This window comes from Achroia grisella, unplaced genomic scaffold (genome assembly GCF_030625045.1).
Source record: "Achroia grisella isolate CSIRO2021 unplaced genomic scaffold, CSIRO_AGI_Agris_v1 utg900, whole genome shotgun sequence".
NCBI lineage: Eukaryota > Metazoa > Arthropoda > Insecta > Lepidoptera > Pyralidae > Achroia > Achroia grisella.
The window spans coordinates 3,201,728-3,226,441 of NW_026713059.1; the positions used below are offsets into that span (position 1 = coordinate 3,201,728).

General features: G+C 38.5%; 1 protein-coding gene across 1 annotated transcript in view; it reads right to left on the reverse strand.

Moving 5' to 3' along the window:
- The window catches only part of LOC131853215 (phosphatidylinositol 4-phosphate 3-kinase C2 domain-containing subunit alpha), a 38,343-nt gene that overhangs the window by 6,044 nt on the left and 7,585 nt on the right, over positions 1 to 24,714 (reverse strand). Inside the window, exons 5-31 of the mRNA XM_059204047.1 lie at positions 21,583 to 22,214; positions 20,198 to 20,371; positions 18,489 to 18,673; positions 18,030 to 18,120; positions 17,405 to 17,545; positions 16,955 to 17,049; positions 15,140 to 15,374; positions 14,564 to 14,736; positions 14,130 to 14,252; positions 13,828 to 13,927; positions 13,107 to 13,311; positions 12,614 to 12,826; positions 12,092 to 12,207; positions 11,024 to 11,202; positions 10,362 to 10,528; positions 9,517 to 9,650; positions 8,315 to 8,403; positions 7,801 to 7,974; positions 7,326 to 7,483; positions 5,323 to 5,410; positions 4,791 to 4,920; positions 3,955 to 4,110; positions 3,449 to 3,599; positions 2,810 to 2,966; positions 2,440 to 2,573; positions 1,854 to 1,961; positions 393 to 593 (exon numbers count right to left, since the gene is read on the reverse strand). Coding sequence (XP_059060030.1) covers positions 393 to 593; positions 1,854 to 1,961; positions 2,440 to 2,573; positions 2,810 to 2,966; positions 3,449 to 3,599; positions 3,955 to 4,110; positions 4,791 to 4,920; positions 5,323 to 5,410; positions 7,326 to 7,483; positions 7,801 to 7,974; positions 8,315 to 8,403; positions 9,517 to 9,650; positions 10,362 to 10,528; positions 11,024 to 11,202; positions 12,092 to 12,207; positions 12,614 to 12,826; positions 13,107 to 13,311; positions 13,828 to 13,927; positions 14,130 to 14,252; positions 14,564 to 14,736; positions 15,140 to 15,374; positions 16,955 to 17,049; positions 17,405 to 17,545; positions 18,030 to 18,120; positions 18,489 to 18,673; positions 20,198 to 20,371; positions 21,583 to 22,214 — 4,509 coding nt within the window. The remainder of the gene's footprint in view (positions 1 to 392; positions 594 to 1,853; positions 1,962 to 2,439; positions 2,574 to 2,809; positions 2,967 to 3,448; positions 3,600 to 3,954; positions 4,111 to 4,790; positions 4,921 to 5,322; positions 5,411 to 7,325; positions 7,484 to 7,800; positions 7,975 to 8,314; positions 8,404 to 9,516; positions 9,651 to 10,361; positions 10,529 to 11,023; positions 11,203 to 12,091; positions 12,208 to 12,613; positions 12,827 to 13,106; positions 13,312 to 13,827; positions 13,928 to 14,129; positions 14,253 to 14,563; positions 14,737 to 15,139; positions 15,375 to 16,954; positions 17,050 to 17,404; positions 17,546 to 18,029; positions 18,121 to 18,488; positions 18,674 to 20,197; positions 20,372 to 21,582; positions 22,215 to 24,714) is intronic.

Sequence of the window (24,714 nt, forward strand, 5' to 3'; positions counted from 1 at the left end):
TACCTAATGTTTAAGTTATAAAATAAATCTGTATCGCAAATTACTGCCGCAAGTGTAACTTTTTATACATTATTTATTAATTCACAACTATTATTCCTTATATGGTAGCAAGCTACATTGTCAACTGCCATTGTTGTGGTGAAATCAAACCGAATTTTTTAATCAAGCATTTTTCAAACACTTATATTTCATGAACTATTTCGAATTGTTTAGACAGATAGCAGTGACAGAAGCGTAACCTGATGGTCATCTTAAAATGACAAAACATAAGGGTTGTCAAGTCACACAATTCCTCTGGTCATACATTGACTACAATTCCCACATTCAAGTGGCCAACTTGTTTTCCATTTCTGAAAAACATAAAATTTTTATATATTCTAATATTTTCGTACCTGTGCACCTTTGCCAAAGGGAAAAGTACGCATATCTTCTGATAGAGCTCAGTGAAATGTTTGTAAGAACGGTACAGCACTGAGGGTGTGGCTTGACCTTGCCGACAGATGCGTAGTGAGTAAACATAGTGCTTCTCAGGGTCGTACCGCTTCTCGTAGCCAAGACATTCGACACTCACTAAACGCCCTTCTTGGGCCATTCTGTAAAACAAAAATAAAATTTATTGGATAATAAGAAGGTTTATTACCTTTACAATTAAATAACTGATACAGAACTTATCAGTAGGTATATAAGATGCATACGAATGACGATTTTTACTAACTATATATCTAGGTTTTATTGTTCTGAGTTATCATTATCTGTGTAACATATAACAGTATGAGTAACAGATATACATTTTAAAAATAAAAAAATAAATGAACATGTAAAAATAATTATAATAAAATCTTTATAGGAAGTGTCCTAATAAACTAGTACTATAGTAACTATTTACTGGAACAACCTGTATAAATAATGGAGAAATGAACTTCGAGAAATGAACGTCACAAACTTACATAATAATATTAGTAAAACATATAAAGACAAGCTTACGCGTCTCTAATCAACATGTTTCTGTGTTTGTCCCACTTATTAATTATATCTCCAGCATTTGGCTCATAACGTTTTACGGTCGTCTGAAGTTAACCCTTCGTTTGGGCTTTCAGGTCTGTTTTTATTTATTTATTATTTTTTAATTATTTGTAAATAATTAAGATATCAGATTCCTTCTGCATCGATTATTACCTTACAATCTTAAAAATACTAATTTTATGAAACACCATAAATATTTAATTATAAATATTTTCCAATACTAATTAATGTATTATCTTGAATAAGACCTTTATCACACATATACACGATGTATATCTTCGACAGTAATCTGCATTAATAACAAATTCATAAGTACTGAATGTTAATTTAAAATAATCATTTTTTAAGTTACAAAAAATTCATTATTTTCATTATACAACCATCAGATCTACTCTTGGTTCTATTTATTATTTCAATTAACATGTTTTTTTTAATATAAACCAATAGATATAAATTTGAATTTATAGAAATTATTTATTACTGCCTATTCTTTTTTTTCTTTCCGAAACAATGATGTACAACTAGATTTAATTTAAATCGTTATTCAGATTATAATCAAAAGCAAATCAATATGAGTGAAGAAATAGTTTCATTTTCAACCAATTCCAAAGACTGAGGTTATGAATTACATCACATCTTTTATTTATGTAAATTATAAGTAAATTGATGTTACTCTATATCTTTGTCAATTCTGCATCAAATAGTGCAATTGGTATTGCATTGTAATTTTAAGCCCATAATAAATACAGGTCATTTTTAGCAATATAAGCAACGTCTAATAATAAAGAAATAAACAAAAAAAAAAAAGGGGCTCAGAAAAAGAACATTACGTGTAAGTCCGTGGCATGAACGACAGCAGTTCTGTGGAAGTGTTGCTTTGGTCGCCGCTAGCCATCATCTGAGCTATGTTGTGCAGGAAGAAGTTTATCGGTGTGAATCTGCAAACAAAATGGGAACTTTCAGTGTCATTTATTACTCGGCACATGAATAATGTTTAATTAATTTAGCATGATAGGTCTAAAAAATACTTAAATATTAGCTATATACCACGGGATACAATGTGAGAATTTGGATTAAAAGTATTGTATATATTAAACTAGGATCTATTTGTGGATCAAATTTATTGAAATCCGTGCAGCCGAGCCGTTTAAACATGATTATGTAGATGCCAACTTGTGGCTCACTTGATGGTAAGTAATTACCTCCGCCCATGATCACCCGCAACACCAAGGGAATTACAAGTTCATTGCCGGCGTTTTAAGAGGAAATAAGCTCTTTTCTTGAAGGTTTCGTTATCGTGTCGTACTAGCTAGAAGGTGATTCCAGAATGTAGTTGTGCGTGGCAAAAATATTCTGGTTTGCAGATGCGATGAAATCGCTACTACGGGCCACTACTTAAAAAAAACTTGTACTAACTTGCTCTTGAGAGAGGAGTTGATGAGCCTAGAGAAGGCGGCGGCCGCCTCCGCATTGGTGGCTGAAGGCATGAGGGCGCTGCGTACGTAGCTCACTGCCGCGCTCGTCACGCCCGACACGCCCGACATCGTCATCTGTCACACACAATTATTTATTACTTGTGGTCGCCCAATGGTTTATATTCGACTACTGGACGACCTCTAAACAAATAATATTAAATATAAACAACATAAATCTATTCTCAATTTGACCATAGACTTTAACAATAAACAAAACATTAACACATCGAGGACGCAAATTGATAATAATAGTGAAACAGAATCTCAAGACAATACTCGGTCATGTAAACATTGGTAGATTACACACTTACCAGCGCAAACAAGTCTAATATATGGTCGTGGTTCGCTCGCACTATGTTGAACGCTTTACAGCACAACTCCACGAAATGCTGGAAGCGCTGCGTAGGTCGCTCGCCGCCGTTTATCACGTACACCATGTCATGAGTCAAGACAAATGGTGCACGATCCCTGAATGAACCATATACAATCTTTTATCGACGTATAATTGATTGTTAAAATTGTATTTTGATCAATCATCAGAAATGATTAATTGACACTGAACATAGAATTGAACACTTTATTAACTATAACTATTAATTAATTAAAATGTATAAAGCGAATAGGAGATCGTAGTAGACAAATGTCAAAAGGATGTAGTCATTATTGCAATAGAATGTTTATTCCCAGTGGAAGTACAGTTAAATAAAAGGGTCCTCCTTGAGAATCGTCACTTAACAAAATAGCTAAGAACGGCAGGCAAAAGACGAGTAAGAAATGGAGATGGGTCAATGATATTAAAGATATGGCAGAAAAAAGAGAAACATGGAACAAATTATAGGTTTTTACATTGTACAGGATCATATACGGGCAAATGAAAGTTATATATTATATTACTTGAAAACAAAATAGTAAATAATAATATTGTAAAATAAATTTACACAATTTTTTACCTTTTGAAATTTCCAAACATCTGCGCGTCACCAAGGAATTTTCCGAAATCAATGTGGAACAAATGGCCGGAGGTTTTCAACATTATATTGTCGTTGTGTCTGTCACAAATTCCCAGTAGATATGTTGCGACGCTGTATCCCGCACACGATGCTATATAAATATAATTAAAGCAGATTAGTCTAATCTTATGTTATACTACAAATAAATAAAAAAACTGTATTCTCATAGAGTCGAGTAAATTTTATTTATCAAGACACTTGCTCGTAAAGTGTAATATAATCAAAATAAGTGAAGTTATATTCCATAATTACTACATACTATAGCTATTTTTTATAAAATTTCGAACTGACCACGCGTAGCCAGACAATAAGCAGCGCGGTGATTTAAAACAGTAAAAAGGTGAGAAAGCAACAGTGCGCATCATAGTTTTATGGTTGAGTTTATTTAAAATCAAATGTGTTTGCACTTATTTCGTAATATACTAAAAGTATCAAATTAGACTTACCAGTAAAATTGTCACGAGCTCGTTGATATTCTAGCTCTGAAGGGTTGTGCTTTGCCAGCCATTCGGCGATAGGTTTGTCTTTGAAGGAACCAGTCAGGCCCCATTCAGTCTGAATGGCACGGAGGGTTTCGGCTTCCGTCACGATTTCAATCATACCTAAATAATTCAATGAAATATTAATATTATTCTTTCAAATAAAAGTAAAAGTAATGATATTAATTGAAAGAAAATTTATAATAATTGCTACGTGATCCATGTATATGGTGACATGCAGCTAGCATGCGTGATGAGTTAAATTTTTAAATATTTAAACATAGAATTAGAACAGTTTACGAAGTTTTCGTATAGCTTATACGGAAACTTATTAAACAATTCAAATTGTATAAGTTTATATTTAATTAAAATGTTTTAAATCTAATGTGCTATTAAGTTCGGTGTGCGGTTTGTAGTTTGATATTTGGCGGTACGTGGAAGCCAGTGTCAAGGTCTGAGAAATTATTTTACTTTAATTTAACTAGCTCTCGAACACTCATAATTCTTATTAGTTATTTTAATTATATGCCTTATTGAAACCATACAGCCTTCTAGACGAATATCATGGATATTTTATATATATTTTCATACCACTACGTTGGCAAACAAGCTCTGGCTCACAATCATCATAATTCAAAACACATTTAATACACACAATATGAAATTTGCTCATATTCTGCTTGTTCTATAAATGTTATATAGTTAGTTTCACAGTTAAGACATAACACGTTAAGTTATTATACATAATTGTTCTGTGTAGTAGTGTTACTGCCAACAATAAAATATTTGTGATAATATCCCACCTCTTTTATTACTAGTGGGTAGTGCTTGGAAAGTGACCATGCGGAGATCTAAGCCTTCTTTGAGCCACAAACTGTCCATCACCTTTATCACTTGGAGCACCAAGGAGTCTTGTCGAAGATCATCGCCCACCTACAGAAACAAGACAAATTACTAAACAGAGTAGAAAACATTTTATAAAATTTTTGGTGAAAATTGTAAACAGCCCTCAATGTTGAGTGAATAAATGACAATTAAGTTAATAATTTTAAAAACGTTTATTCAGCATTACATCAGCATTCTTATCCACAATAATATTACTATACTATATATTATATTCAAAAATAAAAAATATAATGATGTCCAAAAAAATTTAGAAATATGTTAGGGGTGGACAACCCAACAACACAGGAATATGAAAAATATATAATAGGCCGTCTAGGTATGAGACCTACTGAATATGGATATATAATTTCACAAAAATCGGTCAAGCCGTTTCAGAGGACTGTTGTAACTAACATTGTGACACGAGAATTTATATAAGATGTATTCTACCTTAAACATTGCTGGAATGACGGCGTCGTCTATACCGATGAAATTTATTTTCAGAGGTAGAGTATTCGATGAGAAATATGTACACGATCTGAAAAGAAATACTGTTTTTAGAGACAATAATTTAGGATATATTTTTTAATCACAACACAACTTTTTTAAAGTAGATTTTTTTCGTGAAACAGTGTTTTACTTCTACATAATTTTCATTATTACTAAAGGACAGCATTCAACCATTACGTAAATAATTAATAACTAATTATTACATTAGACATGACTACAATGCGGATCCATATATTATATTATATCTTTAATTTTATGATTATTGGTTTTAGTTGTGAAGGAAAAGAGAAAAGTAATACTCTGATGATTAAAAGCCATCAATAAGATTTTTTTTTAAAAAACAGTCTAAAGTCATACAATATATAAATTTATTATTTTTCTAAACTTTTTAACTATCAAGACATCCGTCAAAGTGTACAGACTATAATTGTGTAATAGTAATAAGAAAATATTTTTATACATTTTAAATATTATTCATTAGTTTACTTTTCCGTGTGGCAAAGAAAAAAGTGTTTTCCGGTATAATAATAACAATATTCTAGGATAATTCATTTGTATTGGTTTTATTGTGTATGATACACAATAAAACAAATACAAAAAAATCATGAATGCAAATGTTCACACCGAAACCGATGGTAAACCGGGGGCCGTGAATACGAATAGTACGTATAGTACATACGTAAACGTACTATACGTATTATTCATATGGTACGTACAGTACGTATGGTACATATTTGACGTCGATGTTGTGCACGTGCGCGGCCCGCAGCCGGCCCGCCAGCCGCGCCGCGCTGCGACTCTAGTGTGTACGTACTTGACGTCGACGTCGTGCACGTGCGCGGCGAGCGCGAGCGGGAGCGCGGCGGGCGCGGCCCGCAGCCGGCCCGCCGGCCGCGCCGCGCTGCGACTCTAGTGTGTACGTACTTGACGTCGACGTCGTGCACGTGCGCGGCTAGCGCGAGCGGGAGCGCGGCGGGCGCGGCCCGCAGCCGGCCCGCCGGCCGCGCCGCGCTGCGACTCTAGTGTGTACGTACTTGACGTCGACGTCGTGCACGTGCGCGGCGAGCGCGCAGCGCGGCGCGGCCCGCAGCCGGCCCGCCGGCCGCGCCGCGCTGCGACTCTAGTGTGTACGTACTTGACGTCGACGTCGTGCACGTGCGCGGCGAGCGCGAGCGGGAGCGCGGCGGGCGCGGCCCGCAGCCGGCCCGCCGGCCGCGCCGCGCTGCGACTCTAGTGTGTACGTACTTGACGTCGACGTCGTGCACGTGCGCGGCGAGCGCGGCGGCGGGCGCGGCCGCAGCCGGCCGCGCCGCCGCGCTGCGACTCTAGTGTGTACGTACTTGACGTCGACGTCGTGCACGTGCGCGGCGAGCGCGAGCGGGAGCGCGGCGGGCGCGGCCCGCAGCCGGCCCGCCGGCCGCGCCGCGCTGCGACTCTAGTGTGTACGTACTTGACGTCGACGTCGTGCACGTGCGCGGCCCGCAGCCGGCCCGCCAGCCGCGCCGCGCTGCGACTCTAGTGTGTACGTACTTGACGTCGACGTCGTGCACGTGCGCGGCCCGCAGCCGGCCCGCCAGCCGCGCCGCGCTGCGACTCTAGTGTGTACGTACTTGACGTCGACGTCGTGCACGTGCGCGGCCCGCAGCCGGCCCGCCAGCCGCGCCGCGCTGCGACTCTAGTGTGTACGTACTTGACGTCGACGTCGTGCACGTGCGCGGCCCGCAGCCGGCCCGCCAGCCGCGCCGCGCTGCGACTCTAGTGTGTACGTACTTGACGTCGACGTCGTGCACGTGCGCGGCGAGCGCGGCCCGGCAGCCGGCCCGCAGCCGGCCGCGCCGCGCTGCGACTCTAGTGTGTACGTACTTGACGTCGACGTCGTGCACGTGCGCGGCCCGCAGCCGGCCCGCCAGCCGCGCCGCGCTGCGACTCTAGTGTGTACGTACTTGACGTCGACGTCGTGCACGTGCGCGGCGAGCGCGAGCGGGAGCGCGGCGGGCGCGGCCCGCAGCCGGCCCGCCAGCCGCGCCGCGCCGCCCCGCAGGGCTGCACCCCGCTGCCCCTCCTTCGACATCTTCACCAGCATCGCCACCTCGCTCAGATTCTGCACCACATACATATAAAGTTCATCATAAGCAATATCGGGGAAAAGAAATAATTAGTATTTTTTTTATTAAGGGATTTGGTTTATTGTTAGGTTCTTAGACCTATGAGCTAATTATGTATCTTCTATCGCAACGATTGTAGTGTGTAACGTAGTGGAAATGACGTCATCTGTCAATAATACTATTATACTGACACTGTCAACTAGCACTGCAATGTAAACGTAAGTTTACATATTGTTATTTTAATATAATTATTCAAAGTTCGACTATATTAGTAAAAAAGTAAAATAGCAAGATATTTTGTTGTAATACGCACCGCGACAAGCTCCTGCTGTCGATGCAGAGTGCGGCCGAGGTTGTCCCCACAGACGGCCAGCAAAGCGCGATACAATAGCTCATAGCGCCACGTGGCCACCATACATTCTTCCACCTCTGGCGGTTCGCTGCCGTTCTCCTCCAGTGAAATCCCGAGGAATTCTTCCTTTGATATCTAATGACAAACTCATTGTCACTATCCTTCAGAACGTATTTGATTTTGCTGACTATTCTAATGCATTAGAGGCAGCTGGTCTTTACAGGTTCATTCGAAAAAGGGGTGTTAAATAGGGCCGAATACAAACTCCTGCTAGACAGTATATTTTTTATGATTTTTTTTATGAATGACAAGAAGATGAATTGGTGGATATTTTTAGGATCGAAGGTTTTCATCTCCTCATAATAGTGTTTACTTTACTCAAAGGAGATATTTAGTTTACAAGCAGTGTTTTGACGGTGGTTTTTGATAATTAATAATTATTGCAATGAAAATGTTTCATAGAAAATTAAGTTACCTGCGGTAAATTAGGTAGTGAATGTACCAACAGCCAGAACAGTCGATGCGCCACAGTTGGAGAGGCCAAAGCACGCGACAATAACAGCTCTGAAAACATACGCATAATAATAATTACAACAGCTCATACATCATAACATACAATGTTTACAAAAATTTGTTTAATAATTAATACAGAGCATACATTTCTAGATGAATAAAAATAATGTTGCTACTAAAAATAGTTCTGTTTAAAACCTTTTCAAATTAAAAATAGTATTTTGTGCATATTATCTCAAACTTACAATAAAAACTAGAAATGTTTTAAGAGAAGGGAATACTTAGTAATGTGGATTATAAACTGCATTGCTAGAAATTTATCAAGTCAGATTAGTCTCGACGGGGTTCTCCCTAGTGATAGATTTATCTCATTTCACCTGGGCATCTTTTCACGATGTCCACGATGTTCTAACTGACCTCACCTAGTGCCCATCTTAACATTCTCCACTAATGTCTCGCCAGCGTAAACCGTTAGCGCAAACGAGTGCATAACACCATTATCATCCATAAATAATTGATAAAAATATTCTCAGTGTGTAAATGAGATTATGAGTACGTATTCTGACTGTGTAAGTCAGATTGTGAGTACGTATTCTGAGTGTGTAAGTGAGATTGTGAGTACCTATTCTTTCGTTCAGTAACATTCTTTATTAACATCACAAAGTTTAATTTGCACATTCAATTTTCTATTACAAACACACACGCATCAAATGCATACATACACCACTCACTTACATATCCATCATAGATACATATAAACACACATACATTATATTTCTACATAAGACACACACAATATAGTGCAAAATGTTATGTGTACTTCAATATCTTTGTTATTCTTATAACTTTGATTTTTAAATATAATAATAATAATAAATATGTATCTTTAGGTAAAATATCGTTTATATGTATCATGTTATAATAGTTTTCATCAATCTATAATAAAAGTTCACGTATTGGGAAGGAACTGGCTTCTGTCATACGGCTAATGCTAGTTCAGAAGCCAGGACTACGCAGAAATACTGAAAGGGTTGATATTGTCTCGAAAGTGTATCTACCTGTTGTACAAATAATATTGTAACGATCCTTCTGAATGAAAGAAAGATTATTATTATTATTATTCAGCGAGCGTGAGTGAGATGGTGAGTATGGTGCGTGTGGTACCTGCGAGCGGGCTGCAGTCGTAGGTGTCGTACCGCAGCGCCTGCGCGAGCTGCGGCAGCACGCGGCACAGGTCGTCGTCCGGCAGACCGCCCACCAGTTCCGCGGCCACCGCCCGCACCGCCGCGTCCGGGAAGCTGACGAGGAACACACAAACATACGCTGTAATCTTACCTGCATATTATTTCCACTAATTAAATTAGCCAGTTGATTCAACATAATAGAGACGAAAGTAAAAATAAAACTATATTATCGGCGACTGTATTTTATGTGCAAGCAGTCCCTGCTAGTAAAAAATGAGACGAAATTGCCCTTAAGAAAACTACGTTATAAGCGAGTAGTATGACCCGTGTTTTACGTTCAAGTTCCTACAAAAATTGCACCTGTGTGAAACTAAGGAGCCCGTCTCCTTAAATGTATTAAAGGTAAATAAAATAATATAACGAGAGTGTTATATAGTTGAATTAACTCTTCAATAGGTGCCTTTATACATACGCTCTTTTAAATACGAATAGGCTTTCACGCAGGAAAGAATGTGCATTGAAATGTAGAAAAAGAGAACGATACAGCGCGCGTCGCCATTTCGCGCATCCCGAATTCTTCAATCGTACGTGCTGTAACGCCATTTTATAATAATTAACTATCACTGCAAAATCGCGAACATCTGACTATGATGAATTGTCCTGCTTATAGTTATTAATAATAATAAATGTAAAACGTGACTTTATAAAAATTAAATCTGTGAAATAAAATATACATTTTTAAAAGAAAGTGAAATGCCATTGAACATACGTGCAATCAGGCGTGAAAGAGTGAACACTTTTCTATAAATTTCAATAAATACTAACCAAGGTAGTAAGAGATGCATGGCGTTCGTCGGCGACGGTTTCTGCCAGATGTGTAGTAAGGCGACTAACTGTTCCCGATGTCCACCGTACCAGTTGGTAGCGGCCAGTAACACCAGCGGCAGTGCGCCCGCCAGCTCCACCAAGTACTCCCGCTTCTCCCATAGCATCTGTCATACGAATCCATTAATATGTCATTACCGGCCATGGATAAGATATGTACGAGAGGGGGTAGGTGATTGTAAATAATGAGAATAGTTACCCCATTGCTAGCAATATACCATGTCAGATCGACCTCCACGCAGTCCTGGAAACCATCGTGGTTTATATCTGGTAAATTCGTCATGAAGGGCAAAATCACCTAACTTTACGCTCATATCATCCTTCACTGGTGCCCCGCCAGCGTTTAGCGCAGGCACATCATTCAATTATCATTACTATATAAACTAGTTCATTGCATTTAATCATTCTTGTTACAATTAATAGTGTCTTCTCCGGTCTGGTACCGTTAAGCATTACAGCATCGTAATTATTTTGAATGAATCGAGAAGTCATATAGAACATAATTATAGTAAATATTCCATTACAGGAGTAAAATCTTAATAGAATGAATGTTGAATTATTTGAAGTAAGTTACAAATTCATACATATGTTTTATTATATACCTCTCGGCATTCAGTGGGCATTATATTGTAGGAACCCTGTTCTATGAGGTGCAGTAACTGCGCCTGTGTGAGTTTGTCCAAGGAGTTGAACTTGGGGAGGTCTTCAGGAGATAACGTTTTCTCTTCGCCTTCGTCACTGCTCGTCCACTTGACGCCGTTATGATCGTACAGCGGAATTTCTGTAACAACAAATCTATTAACTAACATATCGTCTTTGATCTGGGTTAGTTTATTTAGATGGACGCTAAGGCCTATGTGCGTTCATACCGATAGTGAGCAAGTAGCACATGTACGTACAGAAAGTGGAGACGTGCCAAACATCAGGCCCAAGCAACAGCACGTGTATTTACAGAGTGGACATGTCTCGACGGTGAGGCGTAAGCAGCAGCACGTGTACATACAGAATGCAGACACTTACCGAAGGTGAGGCATAGCACGTGTACGTAAAGAGCGACCCACACCGGGGACACACACACACAGCGGACACGTACCGATGCAGGACACTTGCCGAAGGTGAGCCCGCCGCACACCGGCACCACGTACGTACACAGACACACACACACACAATACGATGGTAAAGAGCGCAGCCCGCCGCCCACACCGGCACCACGTACGTACACAGACACACACACACACAATGGACACGTACCGATGGTGAGGAGGGGCGCGGCGGGGGGCGCGAGGGCGGCGGGCGGCGCGGGCCCGGTGCGCCGGTCGCAGCCCGCCGCCCACACCGGCACCACGTACGTACACAGACACACACACACACACACACACAGCGGACACGTACCGATGGTGAGGAGGGGCGCGGCGGGGGGCGCGAGGGCGGCGGGCGGCGCGGGCCCGGTGCGCCGGTCGCAGCCCGCCGCCCACACCGGCACCACGTACGTACACAGACACACACACACACAATGGACACGTACCGATGGTGAGGAGGGGCGCGGCGGGGGGCGCGAGGGCGGCGGGCGGCGCGGGCCCGGTGCGCCGGTCGCAGCCCGCCGCCCACACCGGCACCACGTACGTACACAGACACACACACACACACACACACACACAGCGGACACGTACCGATGGTGAGGAGGGGCGCGGCGGGGGGCGCGAGGGCGGCGGGCGGCGCGGGCCCGGTGCGCCGGTCGCAGCCCGCCGCCCACACCGGCACCACGTACGCGCCCGAGGCCAGCATCCTGTATAGGCAAACACATATAAATTTAAAAAATAATTATTAGAATAAAGTAGTTTTACGGTATAGGAGAGAACGGAGAAATAAATGTCGATTTGCACAATTGTTATAATATCCACATGTATTACTTTGGGAACAAGGAAGAGATGACTGCCTTTAAATATACGCTCTCTTATGCGGCAAACAGTGTACGTATAAAAATAGGCAAAAGCAGCCTTTACACGCACACTCTTTCATGCAGGAAACATTTTTTACGGGTGAAAGAGTGTAGGTACACGGAAAAGTAGAAAAAGAAAACGACATAAAGCTCGCGCAACCACCCTGTGTGCTTCGTCGTCTATAAAATAGTGTGTGCTCCCGCGAGTCTTTCTAATATACATTTTTCATTGCAATATTCTTGATCAACTCACCCGTCATAATCGAACATCTGAATGGCTGCCCATCCGAGCTCCACCTGTTCGTACTGCACATCTCCGTTCTCCTCACCCTCCTGAGCAGTTTGCTGGTTGTTCTCGCTGCTCTGGTTTTGATTATCGACCGCCCGCTGGGTTCGTCCGTACAGTATTAACACCAAACGGGTCTCGCGCGGCAGGGTGTTTATTGGTACATTTTCTAAACTCAACCTGAAGAAATAACGATGTATATGACAATGTTTCTAATAACAGACAAGCGTGAGTTTTAGTTATAGTAGTTTCTTCTTCTCATTCGATACGTTCTTAACAGAACGGTCGGAGTCATTATGTAGTGGGGTATGAGCCTCATATCCCTCACACTACCTATACATACATATATTTCTTGGTTCGTTAGATTAAACGGGATAATCTCAGGAACTACTGGTTTAACACTATATTTTTTTGTGTTGAATTATAAGATAAGGTGAAGCAGAAGATGATGATGCCATACCATGTGTCGAATATGATGCGCGGGTAGAAGCCAGCACAGTCGAGTCTGGAGGGCTGCGTGAGGTAGGGCGCGTGCAGTGCGCGCGTGCCGTAGTACAGCTGCGCGTGCACCTGGTACTCGTCGTGCGACCAGCACGCCAGCAACCCATGCAACGCCTCGATGCAGAACAGCGTCGACTCTGCCACCTTATGCGATGGCGCCGCTTCTATGGATACACATACACCACAGGTAACTAAGTGTAGTCTACAACGTCATTATTCACAGGTGGCTCAAGACTAATTGTTTCTCTATTTCTTTCCACACATACTATATACTGTACTTACTCGCATCAAGCATTAAAAAATTAGTAACACTTTACGTGGGCACGTGGACGAAGTCGAGCGGAAGTAAAACAAATAACGAAGACTACTGCGTGTGTACAGCGCCAGCAGCGCGCGCAGTGCCGCGCCGAGCTGTGTAGTGGACGCTATACGCACTGTGCGGGCAGGCGGCGTGCACGTGCGCGTCGGCGAGCGCGAAGTCGAGCAGGCGGCCGCGCGCGTACAGCGCCAGCAGCGCGCGCAGTGCCGCGCCGAGCTGTGTAGTGGACGCTATACGCACTGTGCGGGCAGGCGTGCACGTGCGCGTCGGCGAGCGCGAAGTCGAGCAGGCGGCCGCGCGCGTACAGCGCCAGCAGCGCGCGCAGTGCCGCGCCGAGCTGTGTAGTGGACGCGATACGCACTGTGCGGGCAGGCGGCGTGCACGTGCGCGTCGGCGAGCGCGAAGTCGAGCAGGCGGCCGCGCGCGTACAGCGCCAGCAGCGCGCGCAGTGCCGCGCCGAGCTGTGTAGTGGACGCTATACGCACTGTGCGGGCAGGCGGCGTGCACGTGCGCGTCGGCGAGCGCGAAGTCGAGCAGGCGGCCGCGCGCGTACCGCCAGCAGCGCGCGCAGTGCCGCGCCATGGACGTTAATGCGGGCATCATCATCGCGTTAGCGCATTTTAGCAGGCGGCCGCGCGCGTACAGCGCCAGCAGCGCGCGCACGGCGTCCCGAACGCGCGCGCAGTGCCGCACCGCCGTCTCTCGCGCTGATCCTGCACGCAGTGACACCGCGCAGTACGCGCCCGCCTCCGACTGGATCTCTGGCAGCACCACGTCGCTACTGGCCTGAACGCACCACACGCTTCATCATTAATCATCACAATCCATTAACGCATATTATATTTGTGTACTTGGCATATTTGAGAAATCTTAGCTAAATCAGGTACTTAAAATTAAATATTTTAGTGAATTACTTAAGCAATCCGACATCCGATTAAGCAATAAGACATCCTAAAAGTATCATTACATCATGTAAATTGTATTATATTAATTAAAGTAAAGTCAAATCTTTTTATTAGAGACCAACCACATACATTTCTTAGATAAAGCAGATTTTCTTACATCAGTTAATTTGCATATAGTACATAAGAGCTTACCTTTCCCACGCACGCCTGAGCGAATGAGTTGAGTGTGTGAGTGATGTGTAATGTCTCAACACCACCGGCGAGCGCACATATTGCCTTTACGGCCTGGAATACCGCCTTCGGCGAGCAGCTACCCTCACCGCCAATCACGCCAATCGCTTTGGATAACTCGCCTTCTAATGTCTCTATAAGTATCAATAATAGAATTGAATCCATCAAATTATATATAGTGAAATTTATGTCAAATAACTGGACATAAATTGTTGGCCATTAAAATAACATAACAATAAATTAACAACAAACTTATTATTGTAGGCTTCAATGCCTATATGCATGTGCTATACACGTTACTAATTATTATTAACCGAAATAATAATCATTACTAATTGCCAAGAAGAATAAGTTCCGGATTGAACAGGACATATGCGCACATACGTCTGCAAATGTCTGCACATTTATTTAGACTTAGATATTAGACATTAGACCAGTGGGTAGTACAGAGACGGCGAGTGATCCGAGAGGTCTGAATGATACAAGCACAGGCATCCACCAGACGTAGTGGCTTATGTAGAAACAAAAGGTAGTTACCGAGAAGGATGGAGAGGTTATTGAAGGTAAGCGGCGCGGACGAAGCTGCGGGCAGAAGACTCTCAGCCGGCAGGTGTAGCGCACGCGCGTCGTCCCGCGGTGAGCGCGCCAGTTCTCCCGCAGCGCGCGCGTGCAGCACGAGCCGCACGTCCTTCTCGAGCCGGACACACTCGCGCACGTACGCGTACGAGCTCAGCGTGCTACCCGACGTCAGGTACTCCTTTGCTCCCCACACCTGCAAACGCATTTACTCTATTAACACCCGCTATGGTACCAGCCTATAATTTCTTTACTGCGCACGGTAAACGTGAGAACAAATAAAATAAAATAGTATGTTACAAAATATTGTATTTTATAACAAAAATGAATCAATTTTAGAAATATAATTTATTAAAGAAAAACATTCGTCGCAACAACAAAAGAGTACGGTGGGCTAATTATGTAACACGATATGAAATTGTTTCTGTTGAAGTTGTGATGCAATATGAAATCATTTCAATTTAAAAAATGCGATCAAGTAAGGTCGAATGACCGCAACATAAATCATTTCTATCGATAAAACACTACTATGAAGTTGCAGCGGAATATTGTTAATCCGACCAATTTAAAAAGTCAGTACATTAGATAGCTTATACCTTTAGAGGGATACATTTTAATTTATTGGGTTGTTACACTAGTTGGTTGATTTGAAACAATTTTTATTGCGTTCAAAAATTACAAAATATAACTTGTTCTTTTATTTTAATTTTATTAATAGACATTTAATAAAATAAAATAAAGAAAGTATATATGCTATAAGATAACAGGTAAAGTACGTAGGTATCCATATAAATTTAGAATTGATATGGGCACATCTTTTTAAATTTGTACATAATTGTAAAAACTTTAAACAAATAAATTTATTTACTTTAAACAAATCACAGAGCATCATAAACGTATTCCGTTCACAGAGCACCATATTCATTGAAATAGTTTTTTAATTATATTAATATCATAATCAACCCTAATTTTATATTAAACATTTACTCTAGTTAATACAACATTCTATGTGATTTGGGACGAAAATAAAATATCGAATTGGCAACACTGATGTCGTGTTGTGACAATTTTCCCATTTTAATAAAAATAAAACCTTTTCACGACTTTCTACGTAATATTTAATATAATAAAAATATATGTAATACTGAAAATTACCAAAACAAGATAAATAATGCTGCTAATGCTGATATTTTAAGGATTGTAACCAAAAGAAACACCTTCTAAATTGTTTCTCATAATGTAAAAACCGTTTCAATTCCACGCTGTCATTTCGGCAAAATAGCGATTACGTGACGTTGCAACGAGGTTACTAAATCGACATTCGATAGAAATAATTTTTATCGATATGTAAAGTTGCGTTTACGTTGCAATGCTAGTTGACAGCGTCAAATGGCGTCTATATGATCGCATTATTGACAGATGACGTCATTTTCACTGTTACATACGAAAATCGTTGCGAACGAAGCTACATAATTAGCCCACGGATCAGAATGTACATATATTAGAAACGGAACAGAGTATTGAAGCGCATATGGCGCTTTGTTTAAGTATATATAATATAACAGTTACTGAGCTATAGAAAGAGATGAGATTTTATTTTTAAGATAACTACAGTAAGCTATAGTACAAAACAATGGTCAAAACAATTAAGACTATATATACTATAATATAACATAAGACGATGTAAACATTGTACAAGTTGATCTGCAAACAGAGATACCGTGTCCGGCCTTAATTATTTCTAGCCTTTTCCTACGTTAAAAATAAAACACTTACCCGCAACATGTAGGCAGACATATCTTCCTGCATATCCTCATCAATAGAACATGTTAATAACACTGTTAGTATCACATGTTCCACCGTAGACTCCACTGAAAATTAAAGTAAGAGTTATCATTCAATCTCACTTAATTAATGAACAATGGCCAAATTTTAAATTCATACTAAAATATGCTGTCTTTAAATGAAAATACACAAAATTCAAAAAAACAAGTATTAAAATTATTGCGTTTGTTGTTATGCAATCTGTCCGCTCCGAAAAATTAAATTTTGTAGCTAAAATATTCTTATGATTCGCTATTATAAAATACATACAATGCTAAATTATACCCTAATATAATACCATCAACTTCTTAATAGCATTTTTAGCACTTTATGCATAGGCCAAATCAACGTTTGCTGGTTCAACTAGTATAATAACTATATGTATATAAATGACATATATACCATCAGATGTAAAAGTGATTGGTTCATCAGTGTGCTCGTTATGGACTATTATCTTTATGCTAGTATTTTCTGGGTATTTTCCACCGGATCTCGCTGCTATTACATGGCCAGGATTGGTTACGTCATCATGGACGAATTTTTCTGTAATAAAAATCATTACAGTATTAATAATAAAAATCATTACACTATACGACAAAAATATGTATGAACAGTACTTTACTAGAACAGTACAGCTTGAGTCCCATTTCATAATAATTATGTTTCAGTATATTATAGCCAAAAATGCTTACGACCATGCATAATCGTCAATATTACCATCTGTAACGGCCTATACATATGAACAGCACCATGGATATCACGTTATCATGTGACGTTCATGATACCACTACCCATAAATTTCAATTTTGGAGGACAAGATGTTATATCCTGTAATTTATGTAAGAATACTACCACATGAAAATAAAGCCACATTTTTTTACTCTCTTTGTCATTAGTCAGAAATTAATATTATAATATCCTGAATAATTATACTATAGCTACTAGATAACCAATACAAATACTTAAAAATATTTTGTAAATGCATATATAGATAATTAATAAATAATAGATAGATAAAAAAACTTACTTCTAACATCTAGCACCATTTTTAAAAATGCTTTGTGTTCACTACTGTAATTTATATCTGTAGTCTTTACAATGCAGTCATACAATTTATTCTGAAACAAACGAAAACAGATGCAATACAAAACTCATTATATAACATTATTTAGAGGACTAACTAATGCCGTTGGCCGTAGCTGAGCTTTTCTGGACCATAGGAGGCGAGTGCAGATGGCAGTCCAAACCCGCGTAAGAACTTAGGGAGCGGCTGAAGGCCAACTCCCACAACTCTAGTCTGAGGTCACCGCTAGGTGTCACTCGGTTCAGACCGTCGTAATTTCGATCCCCGTCTGAATTGGACGGAGGTTCGATCTGAAGAAAGACAGGGGACGATCGGAAAGGTAATATGACGTGCAGAAGAAGCCGAAAGGTCCTATATTAAAAATCTTAAGTTTTTGTTTCAACCAAAATATAGGAAACTTACCGTAGTAGGCCGTTTAGGAACTGCAGGCATTGAAGGTATTGATTTAGGCGGTGGCGACGGCAGTTTGACCTTCTCTTTTTTATTAATAGTGGCGTATATAGGTGTATCTCGCATCTCTGTTTCACCGTAAAGTAAATCGAGGGGGTCATACACACTATTAGTGCCATCATTCACTACTTCATATTCTATAAAAAAAGATAATTATTTATTATACAAAACATTCAATATATTTTTTAATAATTACACAGAACATTTAATTTCGCTGAAAATCCAGTACCACTAAATTACCAATTGATCGATACAAAAGCAAATACACTGCCGATAAAAAAATATAATTGAGTAGGTGAACAACATTTATGATGGAAATAGACTCATGCCGTGTGACAGGGAATTGTTGCGTTATTGAAGGTAAAAAAAGGAATCTTAGAGGTGACCGATTTCGTTATAACATTCCGAGGGGTTTTATTTAACTTTTTCTACCAAATAAAATATGTTAACTTCATATTACTATTATTCTCTACCAGTTCACCTTTACCTTAAATACATTCTTCTTCATTGTTTATATTATTATTTAAGTAGTATTAAGATTTTTATACATTATTGCAATTATAAACAGAAACTCAAAATGCACACATTTAACACACAACAAACACATTTACTTGAATTAGCCACAACACAAAGAAATGCAAAAGAAATGATTTCGTGAACCATGGTATGATTTATTCAATGACTGTGCTTTGTATGTGCACTTAAACAACTCTATTAAGTTCATAAACAATATATTAAATCCCATACAACCATTAATTGAAATAAAAACAAAAAGAATATAAATAATAACTAATAACATTAGGTTATCACATTATGAAAAAACATGAATTATAGTAGCTATTTTGATATCATAGGAAAGTAAACCAAAAATTTGATATTTCAGTTGCAAATACCAATATTTTGGTTTCTTATAAAATCAAGGAGTTCCTTATATCCCAGCAACTAGTGCTGGGATATAAGGAACTCCTTGATTTCATTCACACTTAAGCTTCTATTGACCAAGTTATTTAAAAAAATGTTTAATATTATGTATGCAACCACACATAGAAGAATAATGACACTTGATATTTTATTACGTAACATTTTGACTTTGAATAAAATATATTATTTAATACATTTTATTTACAGCCAGCCATTCGCAGTAATAAATTATAGTCATATATATATTATATTTTAATATTTATACCTATAATAAATACTGCAAAATATAGATATAAATTCTAAATACAAATAAGTAGTCTTATATCCTTGTACAACCATATAAAATAAATCATTTTTCTTCAAACTGTACCCTTAGACTAAGTGAAAATGTAATGAAAATGAATGTGTATTGAAAATGAGGGTTCTCAAATATCAGTGTGTAACTTCAGCCGCCAGTATCAATGACTGAAGTGCATACCTTAATCAGAAATATTGTCTGAATCCACTCTCATTTTCTAATGCCTTTTTTGAACTACCAAATATTGGGGACCATAATATGTGTAATTAAACTTCATAAATACAAACAATAAAATTTTGAAATACGACTTTCATGTATTATCTCTTTTTGCTTCTTTTTTTGTTAGTAATACAGAATATTATTAAGAATGTCATGAGATTGCATTTGGTAGTACAAACGTATGACAAATTTGCTGTGATGAAATGAAACAGTAACCACTCACCAACATTGTTTTGCTCAGTTAGTAGAGGATCAAACGCCTCAAGCACACTGACTCTTACGCTACCTGGGCCACTGTTTCTACCGCCGAAGTCTATCAGGTTGGGAGAATTAGGCAGACTTCCGACTGTATCGCTTGATTCGTTTGCCTGTAGAAAATATATTAAATTTGAACCACCTTTCCACAACGATGTTACTAGCGTTAATAAAACAAACAGAATAAAAGTACAAGCTAAATACATAATAAACATATGTTTCAGTTATAATATAACAATAGGACAAACCAAATTTATATTTATCTAAAATAGTTCGATTTTCAGCAAAAACGGTGATTGCGTATCTGGATTATGTAGTAGTAGAGTAGTCATAGAACTATTATTTTTACATAAAACGAAAATAAACATTGCCGCATAATACCATAGTATATATATAGGATATTTTTATTTCCTTGTAAATCGGAATTCAGCCGCAAGACTATAAGCGGGTGTGTTGAGTGCTACTTGTATTGTAGGCAAAGAGTCAGCACCTCTTCTGCCTTTTTATTAAAACTCTTCTTCTTCAGTCTCTAGAACCTTCTCACAAGGAAAAGGTTCCAAGAGCTGTGTTGCCAATGAATTACGATGCATAGATATTGGTCTGTATATTTCTAGTTATATCGGTTTATTTTGTCTTGAATTGTTAGCACATTCAGGTACTTATTAATCTCATAATTTTTCGAAAACCATGCGTCTTTGACTATAGTGTTCGGGATACCATTTTGTACTCTTAGAAAATATATCTCAAAATATTGAACTTAATAAAATCATAAGACATTAAACTAGCAGTATCAATATCGAATAGACCTTGTGAACGCAATACTAATCATGACTACATTTTGATGGGTATATTTGAAACCAACGTGGTAGTTTCTCGACTAATTTTTGGTTTCGTTATCGATATTTCCTTCACCGGATATTCATACAGAAATATCAATTGACAGTTTTTTTTTGGTGTAGGACCTATTTTCGGACCTATCGCGGAAAGTGGCAAGAGCTCCACCGACAAGAGCGTAGCTCTAAAGCTTAAATTATGAATGAATGAATGAATGAAGGACCTATTTGAACTCACTATCATTTGGGTGTAAATTTGAATAATGAACTACTATGCATTGACATAAAACAAAATCTCTTTGTGTTAACTAGTCGAGCATTAAAATATAACATACTAAACTAAATTTCAAAAAATATTGCAAAATCGACTTACAGCATATTCGATTTAAAGTGGATTTCCCAAAATGAGTATATTTTTTATTTAGTGTAGGTCATTATTAAGTATGTGATATATCTGGGTTAATACATTTTACGCAATTAGTAAATTTATTATTAAATTTAAAGAAGTTGATAATAAAACTACTTACTTCGGCAGATTTAGAATTGTTGCTCTCCACATTGTCTCTAGAAGGTTCACTCGTCACTTGTTTATTTTTATTATTATTTGTGGTAGTCGGTTTCTGTGCTGTGGACTGAAGCGGCGGGTACGAGTGGTTCTGGGCCAATGATGGGTACAAATTCGGTTTCGGTTTCGCAGGTCTCGTTACCAGATTCGTCGTGTTATAGTTATATGTTGTGTTGGCAGCTGGTGGTGGATAGCCGACGTATGGGGTCGAAGACGGCGAAGACATCCGTGTTTGCACGTATGAATATGACGGCGAATACGCCGGGGTATTCGGGGGAGCATATGCAGGTGGAGGTTCGCGTTGGACTACCATTGTTGGTGGATAATATTGGTAATTGGGCATTGGTGTTGGGATTGGAGTTGGTACTGGCGTTGCCACTGGTGTTGGCCCAGGCGTTGGCCCAGGTGTTGGCATTCCATACGGCACGGTGGGATAGGGAGGCATCGCATTGTATGGATATTGGTAGTTGTACGTATAGGGAGGAGGGTATCGATACCCCGGTCCTTGATTGTAGTTTTGGTTATTCATTGTGCCAGACGACTGATCTGAAGACTTCAATGAGAGTTCTTCTGTATGTAGTTCTAAACTGCATTGAAGAAACGATTATATATATTAGTACTTATGGCGAAACTAGAAAGAAAGAAAGAAAGAAAGAAAGAAAAATATTTTATTCAGTGCAATGTAAAAAATAGTAATATTATAAAGAGAGAATAACTGCCCTTATGATATGATTCATTTGACAGAACTACGAACCCTACTACCCAATGTTGGGGGTGAGGAAATTATTTTGAATATTGGATGAGAATCAGTAGGTCCCCTTTGAAATTATAGTAGTTTATTCCTAGTGAATTCTCACTACTTCATCTACATATGAATGTATCTGTACTACTACATTCTCATTCTATCATTCTCCACTGTTCTCAGTCAAACAGATAGCGCAAGCGGGTGGACATTTCTACTGCAAACATAGGTTAGTTATTCATCTAAAAAAACTAAACAATGTTTACAATGGACTTTAAACAATGTCTTTCAAACGATAAACATTTACAACTGCATTACATTGTTATGTTACGCTATTGATTGTACAGCAAACATATGATACTAAACATTTATATATTTATTCAAGTTATCAGCAGCTTTTAGTTGAAGATTAGAGTTGTTTAATTACTACCTACTTTAAATTCAATGATAGATTAGACTTAATAGAACATTTATACTAGTATTATAGAGAGAGTGATTGTAAGAAGAAAAAATAAACTCCAGAACCACTGCACTGATTTGTAAAATTCTTTCGCAGTTGAATGGTATATTATATCAGAATGCATATATTATGTTAATATAAACAAAACTAGAAAAAATATGAGCACCCGGCTAAAGTTATTAGTATTTAATAAAACATTATCAAATTATATCTAAGTTAGGTAACTAATTTAAGCATATATAGTAACATATATCACTAACTTCATTTTATTTATTTTTGTATATCATGCAATTAATTCAATACAATTAAATGATAGGAAAAACAAATACACTCTGATAAGTATGATAACACTTTAAATAAATTTGAAATTTCTTATAAAACAATTTAAGAGACTAGACTTCAAAAAACGAAGTCAAATTTTATTACGCTTTTCAGTTCATTCATTGCCTTTTAACTTAAAAAACTGATTGAAATATAACACTTAAAAAGTCATATCTGACAAGTGTAAAAGTAAATAATAAAGTCTAAATTATAAACAAAGGAAAAATTTATGTAATAAGTTACTTGGCTTGCTAACCATTACCATCACAAATAATAAGAAACCTTTATAAGTCTTTTATAATATATAAGTCTTTATTACAACAACAATCACTAACCTATTCAAACAAATTGTTTCGTTGCAATTAGAAATAGCTGAGCATATCATATACTATCAGAACAAAACACGTCTTTTATCAAAATAATAATTTATCAGCACATTATCTATATCACTAAAGTGCGAACGCCGAACTCACCACAAAATATTCATAACGACCATCATTATTATATCTGAATCGTATTAGTGGTACATCGAATATTTTTGAAAACTAAACACAAATTTTAATAAAGTTATTAATAATTTATCAAGAAACTGAACAAATCATTTATCACAAGAACCTTCTCTTTCAACCCTTCTTCGCATTATTACTTATTCCTTCCAACAGTATATCATTTATACTTTATATTCCTTGTATAATTTGAATTTGCATTGACACAAGATTTTTGGTTATATTCAAATTCAACCTTTATAACACGGAATAATAAACGCCTATACCTATACACACACATGACACATGTCTCTACGTAATACTTAAGACTAGCCGTCCCTGCGACTTCGTCCGCGTGGAATTTAACTGTATTTTTCTAAAATAAAAGAATTTTTCAAAATAAAAGTATCCTAAGTTACTCCCTATTACATCAGCTACTTACCAAAAAAAGTCCCGTTAAAATCGGAGACATTTCAGAGATTAACCGGAACAAACAGACAGACAGACAGACAAAAATTGTAAAAAGTGGTTTTTTGGTGTATGAACCGTATTTATATTCATATGCATGTCGTAAAAAACGGTTATATCAGTATTACAACAGATACTCCAATTTTATTTATATGTATTGATGTATAGATGATTTATAATGACAAGAAAAGGCCTGCCCCATAGTTACGGGGAGCCATACCACAGGCGTCGCAGTTATGGTAGAAGAATGCAAACGCGTCTCTGCCGTTTTGAGGATTATCATGTAATTTTTAGTTAATAAAATCCTATTTCACTACTTCCCCATGCCCTACTAAAAATAGCTAAACAATGTCGTAACATTTAAAAAAGACGGTGACAATATTAAATTCGGCATAAAACATGAAGAAACAGATGAGTCATGAGTAATGAGAAAATTAAATTATGACTATTATTGACTTATAGTTTGTTCTAGAATTCACCTTAAACTTATAAAGGGTCAGTCGTAAAGCCAAAAGAAAAAATACTCAGGAAAGTGAACAAAGATATAAAGTGCAAATCGGAAAAATATTTTCAGAACGTCATCTGATCAATTTACTATGAAAAGTATTTTT